General features: G+C 56.5%; 1 protein-coding gene and 1 long non-coding RNA gene across 3 annotated transcripts in view; both read right to left on the bottom strand.

Moving 5' to 3' along the window:
• Positions 1-9812, bottom strand: part of SPI1 (Spi-1 proto-oncogene) — a 29571-nt gene extending 19759 nt beyond the window's left edge. Inside the window, exon 1 of the mRNA XM_088017622.1 lies at positions 9700-9812. Coding sequence (XP_087873748.1) covers positions 9700-9805 — 106 coding nt within the window. The 5' untranslated portion in view covers positions 9806-9812. The remainder of the gene's footprint in view (positions 1-9699) is intronic.
• LOC114215271 (uncharacterized) lies at positions 17-9040 on the bottom strand. Of its 2 annotated transcripts, none has more exons than XR_003610551.2 (2): positions 8898-9040; positions 17-8024 (listed from the first exon to the last, which is right to left on the bottom strand). It is a non-coding gene; the product is annotated as an uncharacterized LOC114215271 (long non-coding RNA). The 2 variants fall into 2 exon arrangements; XR_015766621.1 differs by having other exon boundaries at positions 17-8019.
• Positions 9813-13636: the final 3824 nt, after the last annotated feature.

The raw sequence follows: 13636 nt of genomic DNA, 5'->3' as shown, positions 1-13636 counted from the left end.
TGAGAGGCAAAAAAACCATTTTTTGAAATTATTTTATTTTTTGAATAGGTGATATATACACATGGTACAGAACTCAAAGGCATGAAAAGGGAAACGGCTGCCCAGTTCCCCTTCCAGAGGCTCCCTCCCCATTACCTGCTTCTTGTGCATTTTTCTAGAGAAGTCTGAGCAGACACAAAAATAAAGGCAGATATATTATTTTTAAAATTTTACACAGAAGGTAGTGTACTGAACACATTGCACTTCCCTCTGGTTTTATTTTTCCCTTAAATCCATTCATGTCCAGACATAGAGGGCTGTCTTGTTCTTTTTAATGACTGTATAGTATTTCACTGTTTGAATGGATTGTGATTTTTTTTAAAGTAAGCTCTACACCTGACATGGGGCTTGAACTCACGATCCCGAGATCAAGAGTCACGTGCTCCACCCACTGAGCCAGCCAGATGCCCCTAGATAGTGATATTTATAAATCACGAGAGACCTCATTCAGAGAAGAGTGCACGAAACATTTCTGTAGAGTTTAAGGAGAGATTATAAAGCGAACCCTTGGGGTGCCTGGGTGGCTCAGCTTAGGTCTTGATCTCAGGGTTGTGAGTTCAAGCCCACATTGGGCTCTACGCTGGGTGTGGAGCCTATTTAAAAAAAAAAAAAAAAAAGCTAACACTTCCGTAGCCACCATCCAGGTCAAGAAATAAAACATACCCAGCACTCCAGAAGCATCCCCCAAATGTCCCCTTACATCCCTCTCCCTAGAAATAACGCTGTCCTTAACTTTCTCAGTCGTTATTTCCTTGATTTTCCTTATAGTTTTACCACTTACGTAAACATCTCTAGAGTTTAGTTTTTACTGTAACAGATTTTAATCTCATATAAAAAGAATCATGGTGTAAATATTCTTTTGGGTCCTACTACTTTTTCCCATCATCTGGTTGCCACACATACGTAGCTGTGGTCTATCTCCACTGCTGTATCGTATCCCATTGTCTAAAAATTTATTTACTTAAACAGTCTCAGGGATGGACATTCAGGTTGTTTCCAGTCTTTTGCTGGAATCAATAAAATTTGCTAGTTTACACATACGCAAGCATATGTCTAGGATAAATTCACCAAAAGTTGAAATGCTGGGTCAAAGGCAGTATTTTTATTTATTTATTTATTTTTTTAAATTTTTTTTTTAAGGAAGCTAGAGGGGAATATAGGGAAGACTTGAGTTACACGTTTCCTGGGCTGGATGGACTTGGAACGCTGGCTCAGGATGTCTTTTCTCATGCTTTTATGTTTGTTTGTCTCTAAAAAAGCACCCTTCAACAGCGAATAACAAAACATACTTTTCTGCCTTAAGTGAAAACAATGTAGGAAACAGACTTTCTCCTGCGGAAATAATGTTTGAAGGGAAATTAAAATGTTATAAATTCTCTTTTTTCTGTATTTAATTTTTCAAGATTAATATTTGATGGTTAAGAGATTAGTACCAGAGGGGTGCCTGGTGGCTCAGTTGGTTAAGTGTCCGACTTCGCCTTGGGTCATCATCTGGGGGTCCTGGGATAGAGCCCTGTATTGGGCTCTGAACTCAGTGGGAAGTCTGTTTCTCCCTCTCTCTCTGCCCCTCTTCCCACTCGTTCTTTCTCTCTCTCTCAAATAAACGGATAGAATCTTTAAAGAAAGAAATCATTTAATAATTTTTTTTTTTTAAAGATTAGTACTGGAAAGAAAGTCACCACAACTGAATACAGGCTGAGTCAAAAAACCTTGTGACCTCCCTATAGACACTAATAAATAGTGTCAGAAATTACCTAAAATTGGGGCACCTGGGTGGCTCAGTCGGTTAAACATCTGCCTTTAGCTCAGGTCATGATCCCAGGGTTCTGGTGTAGAGCCCTGCATTGAGCCCCGCATTGGGCTCTGCAAACCCTAACCCTAACCCTGTTCAGTGGGGAGCCTGCTTCTCCCTCTCCCTCTGTCGCTCGCCCTGCTTGCTCTCTCTGTCAAATAAATAAACAAAAATCTTTAAAAAATTAAAAAAAGAAATTACCTAAAATTGAAATTAAAAGCCCTTAAATTATAAGTAATGTTGAAAATGACATATCTCTCATATCTTAACTCATTGGAAAAAAGACCAGGTAATTTATTTGGAAGGAATTTTTGACTCCCTTCTTTTGATGTCAGAGGAGATGTATTTTCTTTACTGAGTTATAATTGACACATACTATTATATTAGTTTTAGTTGTACTGCATTAGAAATCTTGAGATAGGTAGACATGTTGTCATATTGCCCTTGATCAAAATTGTACCAACTTACCCTCTTCCTACAAGCAGCATATGAAAACTGCTGTTTCCCCACTCCGCTGGACAAGTGGGCAACCCTGTGGAGAGACAGGGAGGCCGGGCAGGCCTGGGTAGTGGACGGCCAGGCAGCCCTTTGCCCTCACTGGACTGGGCGGGCTGCTGAGGGGGTAGGCTGGGTGCTCTTGCAATCTCAGGGCAAGCAGGCAACAGGAAACGTGGGTGCTGTGTCCTAGAAGCTGAGTCCACAGAGGGGGGACATGACCCCGGACCTCGCAGACCCCTTAGCCTCAGCCCCAAAGAACTCTAAAAGAAGGGACTGGCACCCCCTCCCTGCTCTCCCAGCAACTGGTCCCTATGGGGAGTGGACAGAGGGTGTGGGAAAACTCAGGCCTCAGACGGAGAGCTGGGAAAGTTGACCCAAAAGAGCTGAGCCCGCGTACAGAAATGGCCGTCTTGCAACTTCCTCTCACGGTTGAGACATGAGAGAGGCTCCTTGGGCCACAGCCCGCGTTGCTTGGGCCCCTCAGAGCTCCCCAGCTCTGGTCAGAGCACTGGGCTGGCTCTTTGGTTCATGAGGACCTCCAACAAGACTCCTGCCCTCGTGGGGCCTGTTCTCGAGCAGGAAAGACAGGGAGAAGCCCGTACTTGAGAGCGTTTCCCCGCAGGTTAGAAGGGGCCGAACGCTATAGGAGAAGAGTGGCCGCCTGGGTGAGGAGCCGGTGGGCAGGGCAGGCCTCACAGACTAGGGGCTATTTGAACAAACTCTGGAAGCCAGCGAGGGGACAAGCTGAGCGGACACCTGGGCGAAGAGCTCCAGGCAGGGACCCCAGGCCGCACAAAGTGTGAGCCCGAACAGCAGGGGGCTTGTGGGAGGGGAGGGGAGAGACGCTACCATCCGCTGAGGCGGGTAGGGCCTGAGAGGAAAACCCCGTGTGACATTTCGTTTGGACTCTGAGTGAAACCCAGGGCACACTGCAGGCAGGGTGCCTTCTCTCCCACTCGCATCTGAGGGTGGTGCCATTGTCTCCCCCGTGGTAGAGATGAGAACACTGAGGCTCAGAAGTGGCCCTTGCCCCATACATCCTGGCTCGGGCCATCTGTGGCACAGGCGAGGCTTCACCCCAGGTCTGCCTGAGACCCCAGCCCCTGCCCACATAGCAGGCGCTCAGAAAGTGCTCGTGGGCTGCGACAGAAGGGAAAGACCAGGATTTGTTGAGCCCCTGCTGTCTACCGCATTAACTCGGTCCACCCTCACTTAATCCTGTGGGGCAGGCATTTATTACCGTGGCTATTGTATGGAGGAGGGAAATGAGGTTCAGCTGGCTGGGGGGTGCACCCAAAGACACACAGCTGGTGAGTGGGTGGGAGGTGACTGCAGTGGCCCTGGGGCCAATGTCCCCACCTCAAGTTTCTCCCTGGGTATTTCCCTACCTAAAAACCTTCCTTAGTTCTTGCTTGTCCAAAGCAAAAAACCTTCCTTAGTTTTGCTTGTACAAAGCTCTGAGGGCTTTGCTGGAGCCCCCGACACCCAGGGTCCGCCCACCTTTCCACCCTCCCCCACCCATGTGGACCAGCCCCACCCCCTCCTCCAGCCAGTAGACGCTACTCAACATTCCCAGAACCTCTTTCTCAATCTCCCAGGCCTTGCTCACAGGCCCACCCCTTCCACACAGGCCTCAGTCTCTCAAGAGCTCTCCTCCTCCAGGGTACCCCCCAGACACACCCTTCCCGTTTACCTCCATCTCTCCCCAGCTCCCCCACCCCAGTCTCTCCTCTTACTCTGTACCAGCCCCCCAGCCCCAGCAGCCAAGAGGCACAGGTCTCCAGAGTAGCCCAACCTCCTCTGAGGCCTGAATCTCGGCCACCCCTCCTCACCCCTGTCTCCTGCTGACCAGGGCTGTAGACTGGGAGCTCACCTCCTGGCCACATCACTCAGGCTCCGGCACCTCAAACCCACCACCACCCACAGCGACTTCCTTCTGCTCACCACGGGCAACACCCCCCACCCCTGCCCTGCTCACTCACTGAGGCCAGGATGGCTTCCCCTCCAGGCACAGGCCCCCTCCTCCAGGGAGCCCCTTCTACTGTCCTCTTCTATCTAGGGACCCCTGGATCCTTCCCCACGATTGGCTGTGTGGCCTCTGGGCAAGTTCCTTCCCCTTAGGGAAGCTCAGACAACTCAATTCTATAGAGGGATCAACAAGACCCACCTCCCAGAACTGTTCAAAGGACTGAAAGAGATCATCTGTGTAAGTCTTTACCGGATACACAGTAGGGGTTCATTTAGGGCCCATCGCCCTCACTGGCCTCCACACACGTTTCCTGAGCCTTGTGGAGGTTGGGAGTGTGGCTCTGGAGACCTTGACATGAATCTTGTCCCTGCCCTTCATTCTCTGTGTGGCTGAGGGCAAGTCACTTCTCAGGGCCCCCGTCTGTTAAATGGGGGCAATAGTTGGCTGCACCTCACAGGGGTGTGAGAATTCAGTGAGACAGCCAGTATGATGTTCACGGGCAACGTGCATGCCCGGCGTCCTCCCAGGGGGCGGAAGGCTCGGCCTGTCCCTGAGGGCTCACGATCCCAGCAGGGCTCCTCTGCACAGCCTCCTTGGGAAAACAGAAATACAGGGAGCCGGGAAGCTGGTAGGGCCGAGACCCGAGACAGCCCCACTGGCACTTTGCTCTCACCCTCCCTGTGTGAGCAACCAGCTCTCGGAAAGAGAAAGCCAGACAGAAAAGCGGCCCAGGTCTGGAGCAGGGACCCTGTGATAGGGTGAGAGGGCCTTTTGGAAAGAAAAAGGAAAGGTAATAATTATACAGCCGCCATCACGGGCCCAGCACATTGGATCTTTACAGCAAGGCTATAGGACGGGGATGATCTTCATCTCACAGGTGAGAAATGGGGCTCAGAGCGGATACTCTTCCACGTCACAAGGCAGAGAAGGCCAGACTCCGGATTGGACCCAGGCTTGTCCTACCCCAGAGCCTGCGCTCTCAGCCCAAAGCCGCCCAGTGTGTATGCCATGAGTCCTTGGGAAGGGGTCTCTGTGCATATGACGGGAAGGCCCTGGGGGGAGCAGTGGTCGGGGGCAACTTTGACTTCCAAGGTGTGAGACCCAAGGCTGATTTGAGGCTGCCCAGGGGTCTCGGGTGGGGGTGTGGGCAGCCCAGGGTGTGGAGCAGAAGGCATGGGGCCTGGAAGGAGTTAACTGCATGAGGGGTCTGAGTGAATCAGAGGCTCCGCAGGCTGAGATGGAAATTCCCTATGCATGGCGTGTGGTCACCCAGAAAAGGGAAATGGTGCTTTTCGGAGCAGGGGACGGCGGGGGCTGGAGCCCGGGAGCAGACGCCTGCCTGGGTGGGGCTGGCGAGGGTGTTGTGACCAAAGACGCCTGGCCTCAGGCTCTGCTTAGGCCCTGGGTGGGAAAAGGAAGGTGAGGGCCAGGCCTGGCCATTCTATGGTGTGCCCATGGGCCCTGAGGGATGGGTAGGAGTTCGCCAGGCCCAGAGGAAGGGAGGGCCCTCAGGCCATCAGAACTGCTGGCACCAAAGCATAGGGGTGTGACTCAGCACGAGAGTCTGTCCCCCAGGCTTTTTCTGGGGAACTCTTTCCTGTCCTTTAGGACCCATCCCGAGTGATAGGCTTCCCCACCCTAGGAAGCAACATCTCTTCCTTTTCATGTCTGGAGGCCTCAGTTTCCTTCTGGGAGCTCTCAGAATTCTGTAACTCATCGGCCCTCTCCACAGGCCGGTGGCCAGGGGCCGCGTCCTGGCTCTAGAGGCGGCTTGCCCCCAGCACAGAGCCGGCACCTAGGAGGCACTTGCTGTTTGTGAGATGACGGTTCCACAGAAGGGGACCCTGAGGGCCAGAGAGGTTGGGAGAAACGCAGTCAGCCAGCTGGCTTTGGCTGAGTGGGGCTCAGGCCAGCACTTTGGCCTCAGCTGGGGCTTCGTGGGAGAGAAGAAACGGGGCAGGCATTCTTCCCTCAGAAGCCCGGCCGTGGGTGGCCATCTGACAACCGTGCCCTCCAAAGCCTGCTTCTCTCTCAAGCATCAGCCCGGCCCTGCTCCTGCCCTTGTCACAGTGCTGGGAGACGTCTGTCCTGCCACCAGGGAGACTGGGCTATGGGCTATGAGATGGAACGAGAGGCAGTCAGGGTGACAAGGGGATGAGTCTCGAATCTCAATCCAGACACGCTCTAGCTATGTCGCCTCGCACGTGTGGCTTCCCCTCTGAGCCTTGCTTTCCACTTAATGCTGGAGGCCTTGGAATAGGCTTGTTTCTGGGGACAGAAAGAACAGACACTGAGGTAAACTGTGAGCCTCTGCCCCAATGTGAGGGAGGCTGTTATTAGCAATGAGTGCTGCGTCGCCTGTCATCTGTCCTGGGAGCAGGCTCCTGCTGCAGGGCCCTCCAGCCTGCCGGTTCCCAAGCAGGCTGTGCTGTGGCCTCAGGCCCGGTGTCCGTCTGTCCCAGTTCGCTCGGCACCGCATGACGGCCTATGCCCCACACCAGCCCAGGGCGTGAGTGGAAGCTCGCCTCAAGGAGAGTAGTGGCTGGGTCCTCGGTCCAGAAACATGCCCTCTGAGGTCCCCAGGTGCCCAGAGTGTCCCCGAAGGGCCCAGACTCCTTGGCTCCCGTGGAGGGTAAGGGTGCCCGGAGAAGCCATCCTCAGGAGGGACGGGTACCACGGTGGCGGCCATTGGCGCTGGAGCTTTTCCAAGCGCGAAGGGGAACTGAGAAGTGTGGGAATGTGCCTCGGGCAGGCCCGAGTGGGCTGGGTCCGGGTGGGAGCGGCTGCTCTGAGGAGGCCAGACCGACAACGGGGTCCTGGGGGGTGAAGGGGAGAAGGGGGCCCGCTGGCCAGTGACTGTGGGGCTGGGGGTCACCGTGAGGTGTTTGCAGGTTGTCCAGACAGAGCTGGCCGGGCAGCGGGAGGCTGGGGAGCTGCGTGGAGAAGGAAAGAGGAAGCCATGGGGGGAGGGGGGTGGGGCTGCTGGGGATGGAGTGGGAGTGGGGGCTGGGGGCCTGGAGCCACGTTGCCACAGCCACTTCACTTCTCCCGGTTTCGGTTTGTAAATAGCTGCTGGCTCCGTGCAGGCGGGATGGGCCCTGCCCCTTCTGTGGCCTGTGTCCAGGGAGGCCCAGGTCTGAGTAGCTGTAGATGCTCAAACCCTGGATTTGAGGACCCCAGGAGTCAGGGAGGCTGGCCTGGCTTTTCGCCTGGGTGGGCAGGGTTGGTGGGCCCAGCACTGGGCAGCCCCGACCTGTGGTCACTGAGGTAATGCAGCTGGGACAGAACTTGATGACTTGGCCATATTGGGCTTATTTATAACTGGGCCTCCGCGGGCAGAAGCAGCTGCTGAGCCGCCAACTCAGCACTTGGGCTGGCCCAGGGCACCGAGGCAGGGGACAGGACAGTGGGGGCTAGCCTGGCCTGATGGCCCCCAAGTCTGGGCCTCAGGGTCTTGGGAGCCCCAAGGCCTTTCTGGCTGGAACCAGTCCTTGTGCTTTCTGTGTTGTGCAGGCCTTGAGGTTTAGGGGCTCTGTGGGCAAGATGGGTGTCCCAGAACCTCCTAGACCAAGAGGGTGCCGGAACTCAGTCAGTGGACTGGTCAGTTCCCAGGGAGCTCATGCCTTGGCCTCCGTGCAAAGCAACTCTTCCTCCAGAGGTCAGGCGCTGTCAGCAAACTCAACAAGAAGCAAAGTCATCTCCCCTCTGCTTCTTGCAATAGCTGAGCTTAAAAACAAAACAAGACGCATTCGGGAAGAGGGCAATGCCAGCTCCTGAGGCCTGGCCTTCAGGGTGGCAGCTGACAGAGGAGGAAAGATGTGGGTCCCTCCTGAGCCTCCCACGTCACCCCACATGGGTACCCATCTCCTTCTTGGGCAGGAAGCCTGGCCCTACCCCCACCCTCCAAAAGACCACTTATCTTTCTTCTGAGTAAGAATGTGAGGGGGGTGTCAGTCCCCTTCCCAAGGTTTGCAGGATATAAAGAGGTTCCTAAAATCTTTCTCCCACTTTTGAATCATCCCGGGTCAACCCTCTCACCTACTACTCTCTGTCCCATCAACACCCTTGTCTCCCAAACTAGGTCCCGGCCTTCCCACCTCCAAGCCTTGTTCCAGTCTGGCGCCATGCCTGGCATGCCCTTTCCTTCCCCCCAGTCTCTCCAAGTCCCCTCTCTGTCAGGGCCTATGCCTAAGCCCTGCTCTGAGGGTCCCAGCCTCAGAGCTCGCCTGTTCCCAAAGCAGAGGCTCTTGAAATATAAAATTCAGGGGTGATGCCAGAATTGGAGCAGAAATGGGTGAGAGATTTTAGATCCTGGGTGCCACAATCACTACACAAAAGAGGAAGCCAACATCTGGCGTGGGCCAGGGATGGCCAAAGGCACTCAGTGAGCAAAGGACAGAGCTGAGACCAAACCTACACACCCTGACTCCTGGCCCAGAGCCCTGACCCCTGGCCCAGAGCCCTGACCCCCAGACCTCTGACCTCCCCGGCCCCAGCCTGGCCTTGCGTGACGGCCCTGCCTGGCCCCTTCCACTTGGTGAACGCTGATGGGGATGGGAAGGAGGGGGACCTGGTGCGGGGGGGGGGCGGGGGGGGCACCTCAGGCCATCCACCACCCAGGTCTGGGGCCCGGGATGGCAGGCCTCCTTAGGCCCCTCCGCGCAGGGTCGGGGTGCCCAGCCCAGAGGCACTCTGGGCCGCAGCTGCCCCTGTTTCCACATCGGCAGTAGCAAGTCCGGCGCCTGAGAAAACAGGAAGCGCCCAGTCACCACAGGAAGCGTGTGCGCACAGCCTCCCCACCCCCGGCCCATTGCAAAACGCCAACAGCCCCATTACCACAGGCACCACACAGTGGCAGGCAGAAACGCTCTGGCCGCCAGGCCTCCCGAAGAACCGGACAGAAAGACTCCAGCCCTCACTTGCCTGGGCCGGGCCACAGGGTGAATGTCCAGCTGTGGCCTCGAGGAGCCTGGGGTCTCCTAGGGTTCACACCTCATGCCTTCCTCTGGATTCTCAGCCCCATCCCAGGCTGGCCTAAGCTAGGCCTGCTTTGGCCATCATTAAATCAGAATATGGGGTCAGGGGTCATGGGGAAGCCATTTCTCTGACCTGGTGGTTGGCGCTGGAGGACTCCGTGCCTGGCCTTCAGCCCCTGACAGGGCCTGATCCCCAAGCCTCACTGAGGCAGCTGGCCTGGATCCCGCCACCCCCATGACCCCAGGGAGCCATCCGCTGTCAAGTCCATGCCTGCCACACCCCGTGCCGAGCCCCCGCCCTTCCCAACCAAGACCTCGCTGGCCCTGGGGTCCTGCCCAGGCTAGCCCTTAGGAGACCTGAGCCCTTCCTCATCCCGCCCTGCCTGCCCCGACTCACCTCCCATTTCTGGCCACCTGGCCTCAACCCTCGGAAGGAGATGGGAGTGCAGCAACACGGAGGCCCCGTGCCTGGGGAGGCCCGTGCTCCGCCAGCCCCGAGGACAGCCGGGAAAAGAGAAGAGAGCAGAGCATTTCATGGCTATAATAAATCAAAGGGGGAAGTCAGAGCAGGAGAAATAAGAAACTTCCCTACCCTGGGCACAAGGACCTGCCAGGCAGCAGCAGCCCCCGGCTCCCCATGGCCTTCCCTCCTCCCTCCTGCCTCCCTGGCCAGCGCCCAGATCTGGTACTTGCTCCTCGGGCCTAGGGAGCCCCCCCCCCCCCCCCCCCCGCCCAGAGACCTCCCGGGCAGCCAACACTTCTTGCTGTGCATCCTGGACCCAGGCACCTCTAGGGTTGGGGCCTCAGTTTACTTCCTCGTGGACACAGAAATCCCTGGGGGTGCGTGCTGGTTTGGAGAGTGAAGGGTCAGGCTGCCCAGCAGAGAGGGCTGAAGCTGGGTGCTGCCCCTCTGGACAGGACAAAGGGATCACAGAGATGAAGGGACGGTGAGGCATTCTGGAAATTCCTAGTGGACAGCTGGGCTCGGCTGGACAGATGTCTGTGAGAGCAGACAGGAGGGCCGAGGCAAGAGGCAGGAGTACAGAGCAGAGGTGGGGAGAGCCCTAGACTGTGAGAGTAGGCAGGGCCTTGACCTCAACTCAGCTCCTGTGCTCTCTCCAGCCAGACCCAGGGGACCAGGGCCCAGGGGCCACTGTTTGTACCCGGCACATCTTTCTGAAGTGTCCACTCACCATGGAGACTGAGAGGGGAAACTTTTTTTTTTCCCCTCCCACCCCCAAGATACTTTTTTTAAAGGCAGGAAGAGAGCTCACATACTAAAAAGAAGGATGCAAATCTGTATGAATATTTAAGATAAAACAAGGAATTTCAGAAGCATTTTAGCTAGTTTTGGGGGACACTGAGCTAGGCCCCCAGATGCCCAGCAGAGCCTCCTCAGCCACTCGGGTGCCTGTGGACACTCAGGATGCCTCCACTTGAAGCCCTCCAGAGACGGTGCGCTCACTCCCGTACTCCAGGGGTCTCTGCTCTCCCTGGGAGCAAATTCTCCTCAGCCTCAGCCCTGGGTCTCCAGAAGATGCCTCCTGGGCAGCCGCCAGCCTGGAGCGCCCGGCTAACCAGAAAGCGGGGCAGGACCCGGGATCTCTCTGAGCCTCTGAGATCGCTGCTTCACTCACAACCTTGTCAGGCAGATAAGATCAGAAAGCACCAGGACTGCTGGGAGCCCAGGCTGCAGGGCCAGACACATCGACAGCCTGCAGTGCGTGATCCTGGCCAAGGGACCTCCCCTCCCACCCTCAGTTTCCCTACTTGGAAAATGCCTGCCTTGAAAATCCACACAGAAAGACCAAAGAGCTCATGGGATGGGGTCTCGGGGTGCTGGTGGGGCCTGTGTCACACGGCGGCCGCCGTTCCCGTCTCCTCCCAGAAGCACCCACTTCCTCCCTCCTTTCCCTTTCACCTGCCTGAGGTGGGGTGAGAACCTCTGCTCCCTGCTCTTCTCTGCACCCCCAGGGCCCCTGGCCTTGCTCTGACCTGTCCTGATCTGGGAGAGCGTTAGAGCTGGGGTTCCCAGCCCTACCCCCAAGGCACACCCTCTGCGAGAGAGACCTTGGAGGCCCAAACTCCCTCCTTGGCAGGACTCCCCACTGCTGTTCACACCCCTCATGCCCTCACGCAACACCCCACTTCTGTCTGCAGACAGCCACACCCATCTGAACCACCCGTGGCTTTCGCCAGGCACTTTACTCACTAACATCTCATAATCCTCACAGCTGCGACTGTCCTTACCCCCATTTCAAATATGGAAAACCCCGAGGCTCAGAGGGGAGGAAGGCCAGCGGGCCAGAAAGGAGCAGCTCGGAGATGAGAGCGGAGTTCTGTCCGCTAACCTGCTGGGGATCCTGTGCGGACCATGAGGCAAAGCAGCACCTCTTTGTTTGGAAAAAGACTTTGAGGGCGCCTGGGTGGCTCAGTCGTTAAGCGTCTGCCTTCGGCTCAGGTCATGATCCCAGGCTCCTGGGATCGAGCCCCGCATCGGGCTCCCTGCTCAGCGGGAAGCCTGCTTCTCCCTCTCCCACTCCCCCTGCTTGTGCTCCTGCTCTCACTGGGTCTCTCTGTCAAATAAATAAATAAATCTTTAAAAAAAGAAAAGAAAAAGACTTTGAGCCTTTTGGGATGTCACTGCTGCCCAGGCCCCGTGGTCATGGCCTCTTCCCAGCTCCCCCTGCCCTGTCTCCATCGCCAGAGTCTCTTGCTTCTCCTGGTCCAGGTTGTAGGATGTCAGAGCTGGAAAAATTCCAGCCTCGGGTGCCCGTGAGAGCAGAGAGTATAAAAGCGAGAGAAAGGTGAACAGTCTCCTGAATCAAACGCTATCCATGCTCCTCCTGGCTCTGGCCCTGCGCATGCACACCTAAGCAGGGGCACTTAACCCCCTGGGGAGAAAGCCCTAGGGGAGCAGTGTTCCCTGACAGTTAGAAGCAAGGCATTGGTGCCAGACATTCATGGGTTTAAATCTCAGCTCTACAACAGAGTCCATCCCCTAGGTAAGGGACTGAACCCCAGAAGAGAGAGAAAAATGCTTCTCCTGGCCTGGAGATTTCACAGAAGGGAAGTTTGTTTCTAGAAGCCAAGGGCTCAGCCCCTCTTCATGCATGGTCTCATGTAGCCTCGTAACAGCTCTCACAGGTTGGTACTATTATTATAACTCCCATTTACAGATGAGGAATCTGAGGTGAACGAGTCTTCCCCAGGTCACACAGCCTGGCGGGGGCTTGAACCCCAATCCTGAGTAACTACAAGTCAGACGCATTTACACTGCCTCAGAGAGGTCCCCCTCCTTCTTTCCTAGGAACTGTTGTTCTCTGCCACCGCCAACCCACAGGGTCCGGGGCCCTGAGTGACAAGTTCAACCATGACTGGATGGCCCTGCCCAGCTGTGGTGCAGTCCCCAAATGCCTGACTGCCTTTGGGTTGGGCTTGCGGATGGCTTCCTGGGCACGCAAGGGGTTGGGACCAGCTGCAGCAGGGACTCCTCCAGGCGGTTCCCCGGCCATGTTGTTTGGGGCCACCCTACCCTGTACCCATGATGGGTGTCTGACTCTCTCCCGTGGAGGGATGTAAGTCCTTCTAGGGGGCCTGCCGGTAAGGCAACCAAATGGAGAAGCCAGACTTGAGCTTCTCTCTTGTTTAGGCACATTCCAAGGCCCTGGAAGAGACCTCAGCAAATTTGTATTGTGATTTTGTAGTCTTTTTCGTAAAGACTCAAATTGTATAAGCATCGCGCTCTACGAAACCTAGCTCTGTCCCCAGGCTGGGGACAGTGGAAAGCGTTCCATCCTCCTCTGCACTTGCATTGTGTGACCTTAGGTGAGACCCTCACTTTCCCATCTATGCAAGGAGAATGAAGCCTGGCGTCAGGCGCGCACAGCAGGACCAATGAGAAGGGCTCGGGGTACCCATCCTTTACAAAAGGCTCAAATCCTCCGAGGGCTTTCACCAGCCTCCACTTGTTCCGTCTCCAACAGCCCCGGGAGGAGTAAGTGGAGCCTCCTACCCCCACTTTCCAGCTGAGATCACGGAGGCTGGGAACTGAAGGCGCAGACCGGAGCCCCTCCTTCCCCCCCCTCCCCGCCCCGGGATCTCCACCCAGTATGCCGAGCCCGGCGTGGGGCAGTGGGGAACAGAGGGTGCGGAGACGGCGCGGCGGGGGCAGGGGGAGGAGGCGGCGTCCCGCACTGTCTCACCGCAGGACCGACCTCGGCGCTTATCTGCTCGCGCAGCTTCCGCCCGCCCCCCCCAGCCCAGCCCCCCGCCGCAGGCCGGGCCCCCGCCCCCGCCTCCGGAGCGCCGGCCCGAGGGCCCCTCCCCGGGCGCCCCGCCCCCAGGGAGCGCCGAGCTGCC

The sequence above is a fragment of the Eumetopias jubatus genome, unplaced genomic scaffold, assembly GCF_037043125.1.
Source record: "Eumetopias jubatus isolate StellerSeaLion01/CBP00866 unplaced genomic scaffold, mEumJub1_p1.0 scaffold_13, whole genome shotgun sequence".
Taxonomy (NCBI): Eukaryota; Metazoa; Chordata; class Mammalia; order Carnivora; family Otariidae; genus Eumetopias; species Eumetopias jubatus.
This window is presented reverse-complemented; position numbering and strand designations above follow the sequence as displayed.